General features: G+C 61.7%; 3 protein-coding genes across 3 annotated transcripts in view; all 3 read left to right on the top strand.

Moving 5' to 3' along the window:
- LOC127475593 (uncharacterized) overlaps positions 1–11,118 on the top strand; it is a 148,028-nt gene extending 136,910 nt beyond the window's left edge. Inside the window, exon 6 of the mRNA XM_051797563.1 lies at positions 9,944–11,118. Coding sequence (XP_051653523.1) covers positions 9,944–10,302 — 359 coding nt within the window. The 3' untranslated portion in view covers positions 10,303–11,118. The remainder of the gene's footprint in view (positions 1–9,943) is intronic.
- LOC127475557 (uncharacterized) lies at positions 3–19,236 on the top strand. Its single transcript, XM_051797497.1, has 20 exons — positions 3–83; positions 11,935–12,065; positions 12,542–12,621; positions 12,814–12,939; positions 13,085–13,164; positions 13,282–13,402; positions 13,719–13,808; positions 14,204–14,308; positions 14,524–14,689; positions 15,155–15,249; positions 15,704–15,853; positions 16,034–16,188; positions 16,547–16,682; positions 16,767–16,901; positions 17,108–17,284; positions 17,550–17,705; positions 18,144–18,245; positions 18,518–18,620; positions 18,891–18,950; positions 19,037–19,236. The coding sequence occupies exons 2-20, from the start codon at positions 11,936–11,938 to the stop codon at positions 19,171–19,173; spliced, it is 2,304 nt and encodes a 767-aa protein (XP_051653457.1). The 5' UTR covers positions 3–83; position 11,935; the 3' UTR covers positions 19,174–19,236.
- On the top strand, positions 1,733–9,717 carry LOC127475556 (uncharacterized). Its single transcript, XM_051797496.1, has 19 exons — positions 1,733–2,149; positions 2,626–2,705; positions 2,898–3,023; positions 3,169–3,248; positions 3,366–3,486; positions 3,802–3,891; positions 4,287–4,391; positions 4,607–4,772; positions 5,247–5,341; positions 5,795–5,944; positions 6,125–6,279; positions 6,638–6,773; positions 6,858–6,992; positions 7,199–7,375; positions 7,631–7,786; positions 8,226–8,327; positions 8,600–8,702; positions 8,969–9,028; positions 9,115–9,717. The coding sequence occupies exons 1-19, from the start codon at positions 2,020–2,022 to the stop codon at positions 9,249–9,251; spliced, it is 2,304 nt and encodes a 767-aa protein (XP_051653456.1). The 5' UTR covers positions 1,733–2,019; the 3' UTR covers positions 9,252–9,717.
- Positions 19,237–20,978: the final 1,742 nt, after the last annotated feature.

Below are 20,978 nucleotides of genomic sequence, written 5' to 3'. Positions count from 1 at the left end.
TCTGGCCTGAAGACAACTGCAGGGCAGGTGGAGGAGTCCTGTGGTGGGACTGTGGCCAAGAGGCCTCTCCTGGCTGCAGAAGAGTAAACCGTGGGCTTTTGTGTCCATCGAGGGCCAAGGGAGGGTGCGAGGAGGAGGATGGAGGGGTACTGTGGGGACCAGGGGACAAACTGTGGCCTGTAGAGCACATCAAAAGGTGCCTTAGGGTGCTGAGGGGGCAAATGGCCCAGGCTGAGGCAGCCCCAGCACAAGAGAGGGTTCAGAGAGGACTTGTGGGTCTGAGGAGAGCTCTAGGCCTGGAGGGCCCAGAAGGGAAAATGAACAAGTCCTGAGGGGATGGGATGGAAATTCAAAGTGGGGGGACTCTTTGCCAAGATAGCCTTGCCCACGTCTTTCCTGGACTGCCAGTTGTCCCCACTGACTGTCCCCAGGCAGCGCGGATGCCCACACCAGGCCCCCAGGGCAGAGCGGGACTCTGAAGGTGCCTGAGCGAGGTCACACTGGGCAGCAACTCCAGGGCACCTCTGGAGCTGTCAGAGAGGGGCTGTTCCAGGGCCCTTTGGGCTTCTGGGGGCTTCTTTGGTCTGATTTTGTAGAAGAGACACAGAACTGAGGCAAGAACAGCAGGACTACAGCTCCTGACCCCTCAGATGGACCAATGCGGTTGCTCAGCTGGGCTGTGCCAGAAGACGACAGCTCCCGGCACGCTGAGGATCCCGGCCCTTCCAACTGGATCCCCCTGGGTGCCATCCTCCCCCCCTCAGCCCTAAGCCCCCCCAGGACTCCGCCAGCCTGGCAGGGCCGCTCAGCCACCCCTGGGGCAGCTCAGGGTGCTGTGCAGGGACCTAGGGTGTGGTGAAGGCCTTGGGAGGGCTCCTGAGCAGCCCAGTGCTGGAAGAGCTGTTGAGTGGGGCAAAGCTCTTGCTGGTCAGTGGGAGAAAGAGAAAAGGTGACAAAAGCCATGGTTTCTGTTAAGCTTGAGCAAATGTTATGCATTTAATGTGACTGAACTGCTCAGAGGCCAGACTCTGCAGTGTGGGGACAGGAAAGGGGTGTCCTGGGGGCACGCAGGGCTGTCTGAACATGGGGCTCCTTGGGATGTCCCAAGGAGACATGAGAGTAAAGTGGGGCCTGGAGATACCCTGAGGGCAGCTGAGTGCCAAGGGCTGAGGCAGGCCTGTGTCCCCAGGGACACCCTGCCTGTTCCAGCCTGCGTGGTGGCTCCCTGGGACCCGTTGCTGGGGGCAGGTGCCATGTCAACAAGCACTGGGACCTGTTGCTAGCGGCCGGTAGCGGGTCACAGAGGGGCCCTTTGTGACACCCACTGCAGCAGGTGTGCTCAGCACGACCGTGGCCCACGGTGGGTCAGTGTCCGTCAGGACGGTGACCGGATAGGCGAGGAGTGCAGTGCTGGCGAGAAGCCCCCGACTGCAGTCCACGTCTTGTCCACGACCCCAGGTGGCCCCGTGGGAACGCGGAGTTTCGCTGAGGCGTTTTGCCAAAGCGTTTTTGCCTGAGGCATTTGGGCCGAGGCCTTTTGGCTGAGGTGCTTTGCCTGAGGCACTTTGCTGAGGCCTTTGGGCTGAGGCACTTTGCTGAGGCCTTTGGGCTGAGGCACTTTGCCGAGGCCTTTGTGCTGCGGCACTTTGCTGAGGCCTTTTGGCTGAAGCCTTTTGCCTTGGCCTTTTGGCTGAGGCACTTTGCTGAGGCCTTTTGGCTGAGGCCTTTTGCCTTGGCCTTTTGGCTGAGGCACTTTGCTGAGGCCTTTTGGCTGAAGCCTTTTGCCTTGGCCTTTTGGCTGAGGCACTTTGCTGAGGCCTTTTGGCTGAGGCATTTTGCCTTGGCCTTTTGGCTGAGGCACTTTGCCGAGGCCTTTTGGCTGAGGCCTTTTGCTGAGGCCTTTTGCCTGAGGCACTTTGCCTGAGGCGATTTGGCCGCGGCATTTTTTCTGGGGGTGTTCGACTCCACCATTCGGACGCCCTCCGTAGGCAGGCTCCCCTGTGTTCTTTAATTCACAGGATGGAGAGGAGACCCCCCGCCTGCCCCAGGCAGGCCTGGATGGAAGACAGCTCTTCCCAGGAGAGCCGCTCTCCAGGTCTGCAGCTTCCGTCCTCCTACGAGGTGACCACCATGCAGCCCCTCAAGCTCGGTGAGTGAGGGGCCTTGTGGGGCTGGGCAGGGCTGGGGCCCACCAGCACACCCTGTAGCACACCGGGATCCCACTTTCCTGGCCAGCTGACAGTGGGGGTCCTGGGGTCAGCCATGATGTTGCCTGAAATCTGGGAATGCTCAGGACTGGAGCATGGCCCCAGCACAGCCTCTCCCAAAGAAGGACAGGGCAGAGGGGCTCTGGGGTGTGGGCAGAGAGGGCCAGCTGGGCTGGCAGGAGGCAGCCGTGCTGTGGGAGGCTGGGCCTTTCCTGCCTGTCAGCCATTGCCTTCCTCAGCCCGGGTCACTGGGGCTTTCCCGGGCATGGCAGCTCCTCGGCCAGGCACCCTCCAGCCAGGAGCTGCAAGGGAAGGCCATGCCAAGGCAGTGGGCAGAGAGCTGGGTGGAGGGCAGATATCCTTTGCTCCCTCCTCTCGCTGGACCCTCTGCAACTCTCCCTGCTCTTTTCCCCCTTAGATGCCAGCTGGTTGCCCATCTACAAGGAGGAGCAGGAAGCTGTCGATGCCATCCTGGCGTTTGTCACCAGCCCCAACAAGGTAACTGCGGCCAACTGGAGGGTGGCTGTGCTGCTGTCTGCTGGCAGGGGCTGTGCTGCCGGGCTGCTGAAGGGCTGCTGGCAGGGCAGGGCTGCTTCTCCCGCAGGGCACTGCACCCCCTGTGCTGCGGTCCCGCTGGCTGTGTCCGCCCACTCACAATCCGTGTTTGTGTCTCTGTCCCCCGGCTGGCAGGAGGAGAGAGACAAGGCCACATTTCTCCGGAGCATCTCTGTGCTGTGCAGAAGCGCCTTGAGCCACGGCCTGACCCAGGGCCTGGATCTGTTCTGCGACATGTACCAGCTGGCAGAGAACATCAAGGTGAGGGCACTCTGGGCAATGTGGTGAAGGGAGCAAAGCCCCCTGGCTCAGGCGGCCTGTGCGGACAGCGCTGGGACGGGTCAGGGACTGGAGGCCCTGGGTGCTGGCAGCTGCCAGCAGGTGCCATCCCGGTTGTTCTCTGCAGGCGCTGCTGGAAGAAGAGCCAAGGGAGCACCTGCGCACAGACCTTCGGCATCTTTCCATGCTGGCTCTGGAGAAATTGAGGTACCTGCCCATCTGTCGTGGGCCCCCTGGCCCAGAGGTCCAATGCCACCTGCATGAGTCATCAAGGGGCTGCTCCCAGCACCCGTGTGCAACCCGTGTCCTGCCCTCTCCCTGCAGCTTGGTGGACACAGCGCTGGAGGGCAAAGCCAAAAACCTCCTCCACGCGTGTTTCTCGAGTGTCTTCTGGCTGCCTGCAGAGAAGGAAATGCCAAAAGGGGACCTTACCCTCTACATCAAGGTAAGTGCTGGCTGAGCTCCAGAGGCCTGCAGCCCCTCTGGCCTGCTCCCTGGCTATCCCATGCTGCCACAGGAGCAGGGATCCCAGGCAGGGCAGGGTACTTCCCCCCTCTTGCCTCTGTCCCCTTCCCGTGGGCCTGGCTGCATCCCGTGCCACAGGCTGCTCTGCCCTCGCAGATTGTCTATGCCCATGTCTCTCCCGGGAAGTGTGGGCATCCTCCTCCTCCTCCTCCTGTGGCACAGGGGGTTCAGATGGCTCTCCTGGGGCTGGGAGGAACAGCAGAATGACTGCCACTGCTCTCTGTGTTCCTTGCAGACCCTGAACTCCATGGACAGCATGCTGAGGACAGTGGTGCTCAGCTTTCCTGCCTCTCAAGTCAGCGAGGAGCTGCAGGGCATCTTGGAGGTCTGGCACAAGCAAAAAGGGGGGAAGTCCCAGGGCTGTTCCTCAGCCTGGAGGGGAGGGTTTGCCCGCTCCTGGCTGAGTGGTGCCCAGAGCAGTGCTGAACAGGCAGAGTGCCCTGTGGGACGGGTGCCTACCTCCTGTGGGGAAGCAGGGGCTGGCCTCAGGCTCTCGTGGAGCACAGGGGCTGCAGAGGGTGGCACCTGCCCTCCTCCTTGGCCATGAGGTTGGCTCTGGGGCCTTTGTGCCTGACCTGGGGCAGACACCCCTCTGCAGGCTTTGCTGGAGGGGAGAGGAAGCCTTGAGGGATGGGGCGAGTACGGCCCAGGAGTGGAGCTGTGCTGCTGCTGGTGTTGGAGTCTGCTCCCAGGGCTCACCCGCTGCTTCTCTTGTCCCAGCTGCTGCTGGACTTCACCAGATCCGAGAGAGAGGCTGTGAGGGAGAGGGCCATGGCAAGGATCGATGTGCTGACCTGTGTGCTGTCAGACTATTCCACTCTGCAGGTAAGGACCAGGCCCCCTCCAGCCAGGCCATGCCCCCATCCCTGCTGCTCTCCAGGCCAGGGCTGCTGCCCACATGGCTGCTCTGAGAGACGGGGACGCAGGGCTCTGCAAAGCCTGGTCTCTCCAGGAATCCAGCCCTGGGCAGACTCTCGGGAGGGGGGCTTTGGCACCACCCTTGTGCCCTCAGCCCTTCTGCTCATGCCTCCCTCATCCAGGCCAATGCCAAAGTCAGAAGAGGCACTGCTGGACCTGTCTGCTCTGGGGAGATCCAGCTCCCACTTCTAGGAAAGCTGCTGGGACGTCTCATCCTTTTCCGGTTCTCTGAGGAGCCGACATGCTATGCAGCTTTCCATGCTCTTTTTGCCCTGGCTGAGTTCATCTGTAAGTAAAAAAGGTGGAGCAGCGGTGGGCTTCATTGCTCTACACACAGACATCTCCTGAGAGATCTGCTTCCTGACCCCCTCTGCCCCTCCCAGCTGCTTCCCAGAGCTTCCCAGCTGCCACTTTGCTGCAGAGCCTGAGCGCTCTGCTCAAGGCCAGGATCTGTTTGCTGCTGCTCTCCTTCCTCCCCTTCCTTTCAGGATTTTGCAGCCCGCTGGTTTGTGGGCCCCACAGCCAAAGGCCCTCTTGACTTCCCTGTCCCAAAGCCACGTCTTCCCTGGTGGGGAAGAGCAGATCCCCCACCCTGGCTGGTCCCTCCAGTGCCTGTAACCAGAAGCTGTTCCTGATGCCCTCCCGAAATCCTGGACTGCTCCTGTCCTGCCCCCTTGCCAGCAGATGCCAGGGTGGTTTGGTGAGCTTGCTGGCAAAGCTGCTCTGCCTTCCTGACTCTTGTGTGTTTGCCCTGGTGTTTAGTTGAATCCAGGCTAAAGGACAGAGCAGACCAAGTCCACCGGGAAGCCGTGACCACCTCCGCGCTGTGTTCTCTGAGCCCCAGGGACTGTGCCAAGGTAAGGAGCTGTGCCCTTGCTGGGACTCCTGTCCGTGGCACCAGCAGGGCACTGGTGTGAGCCAAAGGACCCCACAGCAGTGGGGCTGGCGTGCACTGAGCTCCCTGGGGGGAGGGTTCCCGCCGTCCTTGAGCAGGGACAGCACGAGGGCTGCATTCCAGTGGCCCAGCAGCAGCTTCAGCCCCAGCAGGATCTCTGGTGCTTTTGGCCACCAGCAAGTCCATGGTTCTCATGCTGCCAGCAGCCTGTGTCCATGAGCCCTCCTCCCCCAGCAAGAGGGCCCTCTCTGCTCATCTTCTGCCATGCAGGGACTGCAGGCACTACTGCCAACTTTGCTGTGGGCACTGCTGTCAGCAGTGGTGGGCACGTCTGGCCAGGGCCACTCGAGCTGCTCAGCCAAGCAGCACCATCAGGGCACTCAGCGTGACACGTCTTCCTTCCTTGCTGCCATAGACCTTTGGAAAATACCTGCAGTCCCACGAGAGGACAGACATCATCCTTGTGGCCCTCGAGGCGTTTGGAGATGCCAGTATCCTCGACCAGCAGGTGCCCAGCAGCCTGCTGGATGTGGCCTTGGAAGACCCGGATGTCTGGCTGACGGACGTAAGTGGCCTGTGCCCTTCAGCCCTCTTGGGCCTTGTTCCTCCCTGCATCCCTCCCTCCCAAGCACAGGTGACTTGGGCCCCCCAAGCCACCTCAAGGCAGCAGAGAGGAACGGGAAGGGCAACTGAGGACATGGCTGCACTCCGGGGGCAGTGCCATCCTCACCTGTATTCCCTGCAGGGGCCCAAGATAGTCAGCAGCATCCTTGAGAGCCTGCCATACTGCAGCACACAGGCAGCGTGGGAGAAAGCGGAGTCACTGCTTCGCCTGATGACCAACCTGTACCCCACCACAGTGGTCATCCTCCTGTGCAAGGCGGCTCTTCAAGGAGACAGGTACTGGCCCTGATGGCCTTGAGGGTGGGCTTGTTCCCTGTGGGGAGAGGGACCCTGCGACTCTCCAGCTGCCAGAGTCAAGGAACGCTGCAGGACAGCCTGCAGAGTCAGGCCCTCCATCCCCCCAGGCTTTCCAGCCCTGCTTCACAGCAGCCAAAGCTGGCCCAGCCAGCCCAGAGCCAGCCCGGTGCTCCAGCCCCACGGGGAACACGCCCTCAGCCCCGTCCTGCCCGCGGGAAGGGCCCCCGGGGACGCGCAGCCAGGGCTCCAAGGGGTGGGTTCTGGGGGGCTGCTCCAGGCCACAGCCCTGTGGCTGAGGCAACCCTGCTGACAGTGCTCTGCCTTCTCTGCCTTCCAGCACTGCGCCGGAGCTGTGGGAGCTGATGTCCTCCATGCCGGAGACGCTGGCCAAGATCTTGGAGGACTTTGCCAACCTGCTGTGCACACAGTGCTTCCGCTGCTCCGCAGAAGGCCCCCGCACCCAGCCCATGGCTGTGAGTGACCACTAAAGGCCCTGGTCCCCTCCCGCCAGCCCTGCAGGCTCTGCCGGCCCCTCACGGCTCTGTTTGCTCCTGCAGTCGTCCTCCAGGAAGGCTGAGTTGGAGGAGTTGGCTGACGAGCCCGACCTCGAGAGCCATCAGGGCTGTCCAAATGTGAGGACGGCCAGGCTGCTGCTGGAAGGGCTCGTTGGGCTGTCACAGAGAACCGAGATGGTGAGCAGGGCGGTGTGAGGGGCAGCCCTGTCGGCAAACGGGGGCTGAGGCTGTGTGGAAAGCAGTGGCTTGGCCTGGCCTGGGACTCAGAATGTGGGGTGACTGCTCCAAACACCCTCCCTGCCATGGTGGGGCGGGGGTGGCTGCCTGGGGAGCTTTCCAGGCACAGCACTCTTCACCCAATGGACATTCTCTTCTCTCTACAGGCCAGAAACATTGAACTCTTCCTGCCGGGCATGATGAAGATCCTGCAAGTTGGCAGCGAAGACGCCCAGATGAAGATCCTGCTGGCCTTGCGAAACGCTCTGCATCAGCTGAAGAAGAGCAAGGCCAGCTTCATCGCTGTGCAGCTTGTGGGGAGGCTCCTGCCCCTCTTTGACTCGGTAAGGCTGATGTGGAGCCTGAGCCCCTCAGATGGGCACTGGGCAATGACAGCTGCCCTGCAACCCAGCCCTGCGAGCAGCACTTGGAGCCAGCTCTGCTCTCCTGGGATGGCTTCTGGGCCGTGCAGCCCAGTGCTGCTGCTTCTGGGATGTGAGGCCGGAGCCGCTGCCCTCCCCGCAGCCATGATCAGGGCCCTCTTCACTGTGGGCAGGGAGCTGCTGTTTGCAAAGCTCACTTTTCCTGCTTCCTGCCAGGAGTGCAGCGAGCTGCGAGAGCTGTCCATCTGCATGTTCACAGAGCTGCTGCAGTTGGTGGTCGGCAGGGATGAGAAGAGGATGAGGAAGGAGGTGTGGCGAGCACTGGTGCCTCTCCTCTTTCGTATGAGCGACCAGGTCCCCAGCGTGGCCAAGGTACAGGTTTGAAGGCTGAGCCCTGACACACAGAGGGCTGGGCTGATGCCCCCAGGGCTCCTGGGCATCGGGGCAGGGGCTGCTGGCAGCGGGCAGCGCTCCCCCAGCACAGCTCGTGGGAAGGTCTGTGCAGAGCCAGCGCCAGCAGGGGCAGAGAAGCTGGCACGGCCCTTTGCAACACCTGCCCTGCCTGCTCCTGCAGGGCTCGGCAGCAGCCCCTGACCACCACGGCCTGAGCAGGGGCATCCTCACAGGCTGTGTCAGAGACCAGGCCTTTGAACCTCCATGCCTGTTCCCCCAGGGCTGTCTCCAAAAGCCTGCCAGACATTTGGGCTAGGGCATGTCCCAGGTTCCTAAAGGCAGGATCCCCCAGGAACAAAGGCAAGAGGCCTCCTTGCCCAGGCCCCTGGGCCATCCCTGAGCTCATGCTGTCCTGCAGGCCTCCAGGGAAGCCCTTCTTGCTGCCGCCGAGCTGCTGAAGTGGAAGACGCTCAAGCACCTGCTGCAGAGAGAGCGGTTGTGGGAGCTTGGAGCGTGCTTGGTAAGGACAAGCTGTGGAGCCTGGACTGGGGGAGGGCTGCCCCCATCCCATATCTGGGCTGGGGACTCTGCAGCTGGGCAGAGCCTGGAGCTGCATCCCTGTTGCTGCCCTCAGGAACAGAGCCCCAGGGGCTCTTCTGCAGGCCCCTGTCCCCTCCCTGTAGCCAGCAGGAGGGGAGGCCTCTCCGTCCAAGGAGGTGCTGGCAGGAGGCACTGCTCCAGCCAACTGCCCCAGTGACAGCCCTGGAGAGACATGCCTTGTTCTCTCTGCAGCTTCAGAACAGCAGGAGCAGGGCTGAAGACTTTATCCACCAGAGCCTGCCCTACCTGCAGGACCCTCAGGCCAACGTGCGCCTGGCGGCCGTCAGGTTCATCGGTGAGTGCCAGCCCCTGCGGTGCCTCTGGGGCAGCCTGGCCCCTGTGCTGCTGCTGCCCCAGCAATGCCCGGCCACCCCGGGCAGGGCCTTGCCTCCCTCTGCCAGCCCTGCCCACGCAGCGGGGCTTGGTGGCCACCTTGCTCAGTCCCACTGCCCTGAGCTTCTGGGGGCTCCTGGGCTCAGCCCTGCTGAGGGGGAGGAGGGTAGGACTGGGGGCTGTTGGGAGCAGGCTGGGGAGCAGGGGCTAATGGAGCTCTGTGCCCAGGACTCATCACACGGCGCCTGAGGGAGCAGACCACGGACAGTCAGGCTGACATCCTGAGCGGTGAGTGGGGAGCGCGGTCTGTCGGGAATCCAGAGGCTCTCTGCAGACTGGGGGTTTTATCTGGGCTCTGTTTCTTTCCATCACAGCACTTCAGCCCTTGGAAAAAGACTGGGACATCTCTGTCAGCTCCCTGGCAGCTCGGACAGCCTCCGTTCTGAGGAGTCCTTTCGTGCAGCAACGACCAAGAGGCCTCCTACGAGCACTGCGCTGCTGCTGGCCGTGAGCCCGGCAGAGGTGCAGCTTGCCTTGGCTAAAGGACTGGGGCTGAATAAAGCTGGAACAACGTGCCCAAAGCCCTGGTGTCCTTCAGCTGCGCGGTGCTGAGTGTGCCGAGCCGACCGTGTCCTTCCTGGGCTGTCCCGCAGGCAGCGGGACGCTCCCCCCTCAACACCCCTGGCCCCAGGCTTGTGGGACAAGCTGAGCCCTGGCTGGGGCTTTCCCTGGGAGAAGCCGCCTTGGCTAAAGGACAGGCTGCTGCCCGAGCGTTCTCGCCCCATTTCAGGGCCACTCCCGATGTCACTCTGCCCTTTGCCGGTGTGAAGATATTCCCCCTTGTCACTCCGGGCCCTCGTCCAAAATCCGTCTCCAGCTCCCCTGAAGCCTCTTTTAGGCACTGGAAGGGGCTGGAAGGTCACCCCAAAACCTTCTCTTCTCCAGCCTGGGCAGCCACAGTTATCCCTGTGTCCCCACACAGTGCCCGACTCCGGTTCCCCTGTGTCCTCCCAGGCTCAGCACCCCCGGAGGTGGCACAGCAGCAAGTCCTTGAATTGTAGCTGCAGAGTCCCACGTTTCCTTGGTAGACTCCAAATTTCATCTCTGGTACTGGACGTGGCACTCCCTCAGTGCTCTGCTCTAGTGGACAAGGTGGGGATGGGTGCAGGTTGGGACTCGATGATTTTGCACGTCTTGGCCAACCTGAATGGTTCTGTGATTGTATGATCTGGCCTGAAGACAACTGCAGGGCAGGTGGAGGAGTCCTGTGGTGGGACTGTGGCCAAGAGGCCTCTCCTGGCTGCAGAAGAGAAAACCATGGGCTTTTGTGTCCATCGAGGGCCAAGGGAGGGTGCGAGGAGGTGGATGGAGGAGGGGTACTGTGGGGACCAGGGGACAAACTGTGGCCTCTGGAGCACATCAAAAGGTGCCTTAGGGTGCTGAGGGGGCAAATGGCCCAGGCTGAGGCAGCCCCAGCACAAGAGAGGGTTCAGAGAGGACTTGTGGTTCTGAGGAGGGCTCTAGGCCTGGAGGGCCCGGAAGGGAAAATGAACAAGTCCTGAGGGGATGGGATGGAAATTCAAAGTGGGGGGACTCTTTGCCAAGATAGCCTTGCCCACGTCTTTCCTGGACTGCCAGTTGTCCCCACTGACTGTCCCCAGGCAGCGCGGACGCCCACACCAACCCCCCAGGGCAGAGCGGGGCTCTGAAGGTGCCTGAGCGAGGTCACACTGGGCAGTGGCTCCAGGGCACCTCTAGGGCTGTCAGAGAGGGGCTGTTCCAGGGCCCTTTGGGCTTCTGGGGGCTTCTTTGGTCTGATTTTGTAGAAGAGACACAGAACTGAGGCAAGAACAGCAGGACTACAGCTCCTGACCCCTCAGATGGACCAATGCGGTTGCTCAGCTGGGCTGTGCCAGAAGACGACAGCTCCCGGCACGCTGAGGATCCCAGCCCTTCCAACTGGATCCCCCTGGGTGCCATCCTCCCCCCCTCAGCCCTAAGCCCCCCCAGGACTCCGCCAGCCTGGCAGGGCCACTCAGCCACCCCTGGGGCAGCTCAGGGTGCTGTGCAGGGGCCTGGGGTGCGGCGAAGGCCTTGGGAGGGCTCCTGAGCAGCCCGGTGCTGGAAGAGCTGTTGAGTGGGGCAAAGCTCTTGCTGGTCAGTGGGAGAAAGAGAAAAGGTGACAAAAGCCATGGTTTCTGTTAAGCTTGAGCAAATGTTATGCATTTAATGTGACTGAACTGCTCAGAGGCCAGACTCTGCAGTGTGGGGACAGGAAAGGGGTGTCCTGGGGGCACGCAGGGCTGTCTGAACATGGGGCTCCTTGGGATGTCCCAAGGAGACATGAGAGTAAAGTGGGGCCTGGAGATACCCTGAGGGCAGCTGAGTGCCAAGGGCTGAGGCAGGCCTGTGTCCCCAGGGACACCCTGCCTGTTCCTGCCTGCGTGGTGGCTCCCTGGGACCCGTTGCTGGGGGCAGGTGCCATGTCAACAAGCACTGGGACCTGTTGCTAGCGGCCGGTAGCGGGTCACAGAGGGGCCCTTTGTGACACCCACTGCAGCAGGTGAGCTCAGCACGACCGTGGCCCACGGTGGGTCAGTGTCCGTCAGGACGGCGACCGGATAGGCGAGGAGTGCAGTGCTGGCGAGAAGCCCCCGGCTGCAGTCCACGTCTTGTCCACGACCCCAGGTGGCCCCGTGGGAACGCAGAGTTTCGCTGAGGCGTTTTGCCAAAGCGTTTTTGCCTGAGGCATTTGGGCCGAGGCCTTTTGGCTGAGGTGCTTTGCCTGAGGCACTTTGCTGAGGCCTTTTGGCTGCGGCACTTTGCTGAGGCCTTTGGGCTGCGGCACTTTGCTGAGGCCTTTTGGCTGAAGCCTTTTGCCTTGGCCTTTTGGCTGAGGCACTTTGCTGAGGCCTTTTGGCTGAGGCCTTTTGCCTTGGCCTTTTGGCTGAGGCACTTTGCTGAGGCCTTTTGGCTGAGGCACTTTGCCGAGGCCTTTTGGCTGAAGCCTTTTGCCTTGGCCTTTGGGCTGAGGCACTTTGCCTTGGCCTTTTGGCTGAGGCCTTTTGCTGAGGCCTTTTGCCTGAGGCGCTTTGCCTGAGGCGATTTGGCCGCGGCATTTTTTCTGGGGGTGTTCGACTCCACCATTCGGACGCCCTCCGTAGGCAGGCTCCCCTGTGTTCTTTAATTCACAGGATGGAGAGGAGACCCCCCGCCTGCCCCAGGCAGGCCTGGATGGAAGACAGCTCTTCCCAGGAGAGCCGCTCTCCAGGTCTGCAGCTTCCGTCCTCCTACGAGGTGACCACCATGCAGCCCCTCAAGCTCGGTGAGTGAGGGGCCTTGTGGGGCTGGGCAGGGCTGGGGCCCACCAGCACACCCTGTAGCACACCGGGATCCCACTTTCCTGGCCAGCTGACAGTGGGGGTCCTGGGGTCAGCCATGATGTTGCCTGAAAGCTGGGAATGCTCAGGACTGGAGCATGGCCCCAGCACAGCCTCTCCCAAAGAAGGACAGGGCAGAGGGGCTCTGGGGTGTGGGCAGAGAGGGCCAGCTGGGCTGGCAGGAGGCAGCCGTGCTGTGGGAGGCTGGGCCTTTCCTGCCTGTCAGCCATTGCCTTCCTCAGCCCGGGTCACTGGGGCTTTCCTGGGCATGGCAGCTCCTCTGCCAGGCACCCTCCAGCCAGGAACTGCAAGGGAAGGCCATGCCAAGGCAGTGGGCAGAGAGCTGGGTGGAGGGCAGATATCCTTTGCTCCCTCCTCTCGCTGGACCCTCTGCAGCTCTCCCTGCTCTTTCCCCCCTTAGATGCCAGCTGGTTGCCCATTTACAAGGAGGAGCAGGAAGCTGTCGATGCCATCCTGGCCTTTGTCACCAGCCCCAACAAGGTAACTGCGGCCAACTGGAGGGTGGCTGTGCTGCTGTCTGCTGGCAGGGGCTGTGCTACCGGACTGCTGGAGGGGTGCTGGCAGGGCAGGGCTGCTTCTCCCGCAGGGCACTGCACCCCCTGTGCTGCGGTCCCGCTGGCTGTGTCCGCCCACTCACAATCTGTGTTTGTGTCTCTGTCCCCCGGCTGGCAGGAGGAGAGAGACAAGGCCACATTTCTCCGGAGCATCTCCGTGCTGTGCAGAAGCGCCTTGAGCCACGGCCTGACCCAGGGCCTGGATCTGTTCTGCGACATGTACCAGCTGGCAGAGAACATCAAGGTGAGGGCACTCTGGGCAATGTGGTGAAGGGAGCAAAGCCCCCTGGCTCAGGCGGCCTGTGCAGACAGCGCTGGGGCGGGTCAAGGACTGGAGGCCCTGGGTGCTGGCAGCTGCCAGCAGGTGCCATCCCGGTTGTGCTCTGCAGGCGCTGCTGGAAGAAGAGCCAAGGGAGCACCTACGCACAGACCTTCGGCATCTTTCCATGCTGGCTCTGGAGAAATTGAGGTACCTGCCCATCTGTCGTGGGCCCCCTGGCCCAGAGGTCCGATGCCACCCGCATGAGTCATCAAGGGGCTGCTCCCAGCACCCGTGTGCAACCAGTGTCCTGCCCTCTCCCTGCAGCTTGGTGGACACAGCGCTGGAGGGCAAAGCCAAAAGCCTCCTCCACGCGTGTTTCTCGAGTGTCTTCTGGCTGCCTGCAGAGAAGGAAATGCCAAAAGGGGACCTTGCCCTCTACATCAAGGTAAATGCTGGCTGAGCTCCAGGGGCCTCCAGCCCCTCTGGCCTGCTCCCTGGCTATCCCATGCTGCCACAGGAGCAGGGATCCCAGGCAGGGCAGGGTACTTCCCCCCCTCGTGCCTCTGTCCCCTTCCCGTGGGCCTGGCTGCATCCCGTGCCACAGGCTGCTCTGCCCCCGCAGATTGTCTATGCCCATGTCTCTCTCGGGAAGTGTGGGCATCCTCCTCCTCCTCCTCCTGTGGCACGGGGGGTTCAGATGGCTCTCCTGGGGCTGGGAGGAACAGCAGAATGACTGCCACTGCTCTCTGTGTTCCTTGCAGACCCTGAACTCCATGGACAGCATGCTGAGGACAATGGTGCTCAGCTTTCCTGCCTCTCAAGTCAGCGAGGAGCTGCAGGGCATCTTGGAGGTCTGGCACAAGCAAAAAGGGGGGAAGTCCCAGGGCTGTTCCTCAGCCTGGAGGGGAGGGTTTGCCCGCTCCTGGCTGAGTGGTGCCCAGAGCAGTGCTGAACAGGCAGAGTGCCCTGTGGGACGGGTGCCCACCTCCTGTGGGGAAGCAGGGGCTGGCCCCTGGCTCTCGTGGAGCACAGGGGCTGCAGAGGGTGGCACCTGCCCTCCTCCTTGGCCATGAGGTTGGCTCTGGGGCCTTTGTGCCTGACCTGGGGCAGACACCCCTCTGCAGGCTTTGCTGGAGGGGAGAGGAAGCCTTGAGGGATGGGGCGAGTACGGCCCAGGAGTGGAGCTGTGCTGCTGCTGGTGTTGGAGTCTGCTCCCAGGGCTCACCCGCTGCTTCTCTTGTCCCAGCTGCTGCTGGACTTCACCAGATCCGAGAGAGAGGCTGTGAGGGAGAGGGCCATGGCAAGGATCGATGTGCTGACCTGTGTGCTGTCAGACTATTCCACTCTGCAGGTAAGGACCAGCCCCCCTCTAGCCAGGCCATGCCCCCATCCCTGCTGCTCTCCAGGCCAGGGCTGCTGCCCACATGGCTACTCTGAGAGACGGGGACGCAGGGCTCTGCAAAGCCTGGTCTCTCCAGGAATCCAGCCCTGGGCAGACTCTCGGGAAGGGGGCTTTGGCACCACCTTTGTGCCCTCAGCCCTTCTGCTCATGCCTCCCTCATCCAGGCCAATGCCAAAGTCAGAAGAGGCACTGCTGGACCTGTCTGCTCTGGGGAGATCCAGCTCCCGCTTCTAGGAAAGCTGCTGGGGCGTCTCATCCTTTTCCGGTTCTCTGAGGAGCCGACATGCTATGCAGCTTTCCATGCTCTTTTTGCCCTGGCTGAGTTCATCTGTAAGTAAAAAAGGCAGAGCAGCGGTGGGCTTCATCTGCTCTATCTCCTGAGAGATCTGCTTCCTGACCCCCTCTGCCCCTCCCAGCTGCTTCCCAGAGCTTCCCAGCTGCCACTTTGCTGCAGAGCCTGAGCGCTCTGCTCAAGGCCAGGATCTGTTTGCTGCTGCTCTCCTTCCTCCCCTTCCTTTCAGGATTTTGCAGCCCGCTGGTTTGTGGGCCCCACAGCCAAAGGCCCTCTTGACTTCCCTGTCCCAAAGCCACGTCTTCCCTGGTGGGGAAGAGCAAATCCCCCACCCTGGCTGGTCCCTCCAGTGCCTGTAGTCAGAAGCTGTTCCTGATGCCCTCCCAAAATCCTGGACTGCTCCTGTCCTGCCCCCTTGCCAGCAGATGCCAGGGTGGTTTGGTGAGCTTGCTGGCAAAGCTGCTCTGCCTTCCTGACTCTTGTGTGTTTGCCCTGGTGTTTAGTTGAATCCAGGCTAAAGGACAGAGCAGACCAAGTCCACCGGGAAGCCGTGACCACCTCCGCGCTGTGTTCTCTGAGCCCCAGGGACTGTGCCAAGGTAAGGAGCTGCGCCCTTGCTGGGACTCCTGTCCGTGGCACCAGCAGGGCACTGGTGTGAGCCAAAGGACCCCACAGCAGTGGGGCTGGCGTGCACTCAGCTCCCTGGGGGGAGGGTTCCCGCCGTCCTTGAGCAGGGACAGCACAAGGGCTACATTCCAGTGGCCCAGCAACAGCTTCAGCCCCAGCAGGATCTCTGGTGCTCCTGGCCACCAGCAAGTCCCTGGTTCTCAGTGGGGCCAGCAGCCTGTGCCCATGAGCCCTCCTCCCCCAGCAAGAGGGCCCTCTCTGCTCATCTTCTGCCATGCAGGGACTGCAGGCACTGCTGCCAGCTTTGCTGTGGGCACTGCTGTCAGCAGTGGTGGGCACGTCTGGCCAGGGCCGCTCGAGCTGCTCAACCAAGCAGCACCATCAGGGCACTCAGCGTGACACGTCTTCCTTCCTTGCTGCCATAGACCTTTGGAAAATACCTGCAGTCCCACGAGAGGACAGACATCATCCTCGTGGCCCTCGAGGCGTTTGGAGATGCCAGTATCCTTGACCAGCAGGTGCCCAGCAGCCTGCTGGATGTGGCCTTGGAAGACCCGGATGTCTGGCTGACGGACGTAAGTGGCCTGTGCCCTTCAGCCCTCTTGGACCTTGTTCCTCCTTGCATCCCTCCCTCCCAAGCACAGGTGACTTGGACCCCCCAAGCCACCTCAAGGCAGCAGAGAGGAACGGGAAGGGCAACTGAGGACATGGCTGCACTCCGGGGGCAGTGCCATCCTCACCTGTATTCCCTGCAGGGGCCCAAGATAGTCAGCAGCATCCTTGAGAGCCTGCCATACTGCAGCACACAGGCAGCGTGGGAGAAAGCGGAGTCACTGCTTCGCCTGATGACCAACCTGTACCCCACCACAGTGGTCATCCTCCTGTGCAAGGCGGCTCTTCAAGGAGACAGGTACTGGCCCTGATGGCCTTGAGGGTGGGCTTGTTCCCTGTGGGGAGAGGGACCCTGAGACTCTCCAGCTGCCAGAGTCAAGGAACGCTGCAGGACAGCCTGCAGAGTCAGGCCCTCCATCCCCCCAGGCTTTCCAGCCCTGCTTCACAGCAGCCAAAGCTGGCCCAGCCAGCCCAGAGCCAGCCCGGTGCTCCAGCCCCACGGGGAACACGCCCTCAGCCCCGTCCTGCCCGCGGGAAGGGCCCCCGGGGACGCGCAACCAGGGCTCCATGGGGTGGGTTCTGGGGGGCTGCTCCAGGCCACAGCCCTGTGGCTGAGGCAACCCTGCTGACAGTGCTCTGCCTTCTCTGCCTTCCAGCACTGCGCCGGAGCTGTGGGAGCTGATGTCCTCCATGCCGGAGACGCTGGCCAAGATCTTGGAGGACTTTGCCAACCTGCTGTGCACACAGTGCTTCCGCTGCTCCGCAGAAGGCCCCCGCACCCAGCCCATGGCTGTGAGTGACCACTAAAGGCCCTGGTCCCCTCCCGCCAGCCCTGCAGGCTCTGCCGGCCCCTCACGGCTCTGTTTGCTCCTGCAGTCGTCCTCCAGGAAGGCTGAGTTGGAGGAGTTGGCTGACGAGCCCGACCTCGAGAGCCATCAGGGCTGTCCAAATGTGAGGACGGCCAGGCTGCTGCTGGAAGGGCTCGTTGGGCTGTCACAGAGAACCGAGATGGTGAGCAGGGCGGTGTGAGGGGCAGCCCTGTCGGCAAACGGGGGCTGAGGCTGTGTGGAAAGCAGTGGCTTGGCCTGGCCTGGGACTCAGAATGTGGGGTGACTGCTCCAAACGCCCTCCCTGCCATGGTGGGGCTGGGGTGGCTGCCTGGGGAGCTTTTCAGGCACAGCACTCTTCACCCAATGGACATTCTCTTCTCTCTACAGGCCAGAAACATTGAACTCTTCCTGCCGGGCATGATGAAGATCCTGCAAGTTGGCAGCGAAGACGCCAAGATAAAGACCCTGCTGGCCTTGCGAAACGCTCTGCATCAGCTGAAGAAGAGCAAGGCCAGCTTCATCGCTGTGCAGCTTGTGGGGAGGCTCCTGCCCCTCTTTGACTCGGTAAGGCTGATGTGGAGCCTGAGCCCCTCAGATGGGCACTGGGCAATGACAGCTGCCCTGCAGCCCAGCCCTGCGAGCAGCACTTGGAGCCAGCTCTGCTCCCCTGGGCTCTCCTGGGATGGCTTCTGGGCCGTGCAGCCCAGTGCTGCTTCTTCTGGGATGTGAGGCCGGAGTCGCTGCCCTCCCCGCAGCCATGATCAGGGCCCTCTTCACTGTGGGCAGGGAGCTGCTGTTTGCAAAGCTCACTTTTCCTGCTTCCTGCCAGGAGTGCAGCGAGCTGCGAGAGCTGTCCATCTGCATGTTCGCAGAGCTGCTGCAGTTGGTGGTCGGCAGGGATGAGAAGAGGATGAGGAAGGAGGTGTGGCGAGCACTGGTGCCTCTCCTCTTTCGTATGAGCGACCAGGTCCCCAGCGTGGCCAAGGTACAGGTTTGAAGGCTGAGCCCTGACACACAGAGGGCTGGGCTGATGCCCCCAGGGCTCCTGGGCATCGGGGCAGGGGCTGCTGGCAGCGGGCAGCGCTCCCCCAGCACAGCCCGTGGGAAGGTCCGTGCGGAGCCAGCGCCAGCAGGGGCAGAGAAGCTGGCACGGCCCTTTGCAACACCTTCCCTGCCTGCTCCTGCAGGGCTCGGCAGCAGCCCCTGACCACCACGGCCTGAACAGGGGCATCCTCACAGGCTGTGTCAGAGACCAGGCCTTTGAACCTCCATGCCTGTCCCCCAGGGCTGTCTCCAAAAGCCTCCCAGACATTTGGGCTAGGGCATGTCCCAGGTTCCTAAAGGCAGGATCCCCCAGGAACAAAGGCAAGAGGCCTCCTTGCCCAGGCCCCTGGGCCATCCCTGAGCTCATGCTGTCCTGCAGGCCTCCAGGGAAGCCCTTCTTGCTGCCGCCGAGCTGCTGAAGTGGAAGACGCTCAAGCACCTGCTGCAGAGAGAGCGGCTGTGGGAGCTTGGAGCGTGCTTGGTAAGGACAAGCTGTGGAGCCTGGACTGGGGGAGGGCTGCCCCCATCCCATATCTGGGCTGGGGACTCTGCAGCTGGGCAGAGCCTGGAGCTGCATCCCTGTTGCTGCCCTCAGGAACAGAGCCCCAGGGGCTCTTCTGCAGGCCCCTGTCCCCTCCCTGTAGCCAGCAGGAGGGGAGGCCTCTCCGTCCAAGGAGGTGCTGGCAGGAGGCACTGCTCCAGCCAACTGCCCCAGTGACAGCCCTGGAGAGACATGCCTTGTTCTCTCTGCAGCTTCAGAACAGCAGGAGCAGGGCTGAAGACTTTATCCACCAGAGCCTGCCCTACCTGCAGGACCCTCAGGCCAACGTGCGCCTGGCGGCCGTCAGGTTCATCGGTGAGTGCCAGCCCCTGCGGTGCCTCTGGGGCAGCCTGGCCCCTGTGCTGCTGCTGCCCCAGCAATGCCCGGCCACCCTGCACAGGGCCTTGCCTCCCTCTGCCAGCCCTGCCCATGCAGCGGGGCTTGGTGGCCGCCTTGCTCAGTCCCACTGCTCTGAGCTTCTGGGGCTCCTGGGCTCAGCCCTGCTGAGGGGGAGGAGGGTAGGACTGGGGGCCCTGCTCTTGGGAGCAGGCTGGGGAGCAGGGGCTAATGGAGCTCTGTGCCCAGGACTCATCACACGGCGCCTGAGGGAGCAGACCACGGAGAGTCAGGCTGACATCCTGAGCGGTGAGTGGCGAGCGCGGTCTCTTGGGAATCCAGAGGCTCTCTGCAGACAGGGGGTTTTATCTGGGCTCTGTTTCTTTCCATCACAGCACTTCAGCCCTTGGAAAAAGACTGGGACATCTCTGTCAGCTCCCTGGCAGCTCGGACAGCCTCCGTTCTGAGGAGTCCTTTCGTGCAGCAACGACCAAGAGGCCTCCTACGAGCACTGCGCTGCTGCTGGCCGTGAGCCCAGCAGAGGTGCAGCTTGCCTTGGCTAAAGGACTGGGGCTGAATAAAGCTGGAACAACGTGCCCAAAGCCCTGGTGTCCTTCAGCTGCGCGGTGCTGAGTGTGCCGAGCCGACCATGTCCTTCCTGGGCTGTCCCGCAGGCAGCGGGATGCTCCCCCCTCAGCACCCCTGGCCCCAGGCTTGTGGGACAAGCTGAGCCCTGGCTGGGGCTTTCCCTGGGAGAAGCCACCTTGGCTAAAGGACAGGCTGCTGCCCGAGCGTTCTCACCGCATTTCAGGGCCACTCCCGATGTCACTCTGCCCTTTGCCGGTGTGAAGATATTCCCCCTTGTCACTCCGGGCCCTCGTCCAAAATCTGTCTCCAGCTCCCTTGAAGCCTCTTTTAGGGACTGGAAGGTCACCCCAAAACCTTCTCTTCTCCAGCCTGGGCAGCCGAAGTTATCCCTGTGTCCCCACACAGTGCCCAACTCCGTGACCCCTGTGTCCTCCCAGGCCCAGCACCCCTGGAGGTGGCACAGCAGCAATCCCTGTGCTGCAGCTGCCACAGGACCAGGAGCTCCCCCAGAGACATTGCCAGACCCCAGATTGTCCCACCACAGGTCTGTGAGACTGTGCAGAGCCCGTAAGAAGAGTTCTTGAGTTCAAGTTTCCCTGCTGCGGGCTGAGGTGTTACCTGGGGAATTTGTGCTGCCCTGAACATGGAGAAGGAAGGTGGGTTGATACTCTGTGGTTCATGGAGACCCAGGGGAATGCAGCACCCAGGGTGAGCCAGAAGATGGGCTTTGCACATGGATCTGGGGTCTCAGAGCACACTAGGGAAGAATGTGTCCTAGATCAGACAATTTGGATGGTTTTTAGCTGGTGTGAACACCCGGGCACAAGTGGCTCCACCTTTAACGGAGATCAGGAAACTGGGCAGAGCAGGACACTGGATCAATGTTGGGCTGCAAACCCCCTCTACCTCCTGTCCCTTTCCTTCCTCCACTTCTGAAGTCCCCACCCAGAAAGCTTGGCAGTGAGGTGGCTGGGCTGCCCCCGGGATTTGGGAAGTCCCCTGGGATTTGGGCTGGGTGGTCCCAACCCTCTAAACAGGACTGTGGGTTCACAGGTCCTGGTAGTCTCTTCTGTCTCCAGGGGCTTAGGCAACCTTTATCTCAGTTCCCTTTATCTTGAGGTCCTGAACACACACTGGCAGATGATTTCTTCAGTTATTGGCAGTTACAGCCGGTAACTCCCACTACAGTTTCCCTTCATTGGCTGTTAAAGACCCCATCGGAGCATTTAAAGAGGGGTGTGCGTTTTTCCTCCTGTTTAAAGGCACATGGCCTTTTTCACAGAGCGAGTGTGCAGCCAGAAGTCATCCGGCAGAGTAGGACGGCCATCAAGTGGCTGACGCTGGGACTGGCACGGAACTGCAGGAGAGGATGCAAAATCCCAGCCCTGTTCTGCTAGGAGAGGCAGAAGTGTCAGGCCAGCAAAGGGCTGTTTCTGTTGATGCCGAGAAAAAAGGCGATAGTAAAACCCAATAGCCACACGTGCCATTAAGCCAGTATCTGTTTATTTTGGTGCCGAACGCGCAGAGGACAACTCCGCCTAAAACACGCGCTCTACTCTTCCCTCACAGCTTGCCTTTTATACAGTTAGCTTATAAATATTCATTGTACGTGTTTTACATATTCATGATAACCAGGAAGTGCTTAGCACCAGCACACGAACCGGGAAATTGCACTTATTAAACTGTGCCCATTACAACTTAACATTTCCCTCATCAATAGCAACCTAACATTTTCCCTTATCACTGTCC

This window comes from Manacus candei, unplaced genomic scaffold, assembly GCF_025592945.1.
Source record: "Manacus candei isolate 608988 ecotype Guabito, Panama unplaced genomic scaffold, ASM2559294v1 h1tg000047l, whole genome shotgun sequence".
Classification (NCBI taxonomy): domain Eukaryota; kingdom Metazoa; phylum Chordata; class Aves; order Passeriformes; family Pipridae; genus Manacus; species Manacus candei.
This window is presented reverse-complemented; position numbering and strand designations above follow the sequence as displayed.

Coding starts and splice junctions, on each gene's coding strand:
- LOC127475556 (XM_051797496.1), top strand. CDS start 2,020: ATGGAGAGGAGACCCCCCGCCTGCCCCAGGCAGGCCTGGATGGAAGAC. Junction 3,892..4,286: donor AGCTGCAGGGCATCTTGGAG/GTCTGGCACAAG, acceptor CTCTTGTCCCAG/CTGCTGCTGGACTTCACCAG. Junction 9,029..9,114: donor TCAGGCTGACATCCTGAGCG/GTGAGTGGGGAG, acceptor TTTCCATCACAG/CACTTCAGCCCTTGGAAAAA.
- LOC127475557 (XM_051797497.1), top strand. CDS start 11,936: ATGGAGAGGAGACCCCCCGCCTGCCCCAGGCAGGCCTGGATGGAAGAC. Junction 12,940..13,084: donor AGCTGGCAGAGAACATCAAG/GTGAGGGCACTC, acceptor TGTGCTCTGCAG/GCGCTGCTGGAAGAAGAGCC. Junction 14,309..14,523: donor CAGACTATTCCACTCTGCAG/GTAAGGACCAGC, acceptor TCCCTCATCCAG/GCCAATGCCAAAGTCAGAAG.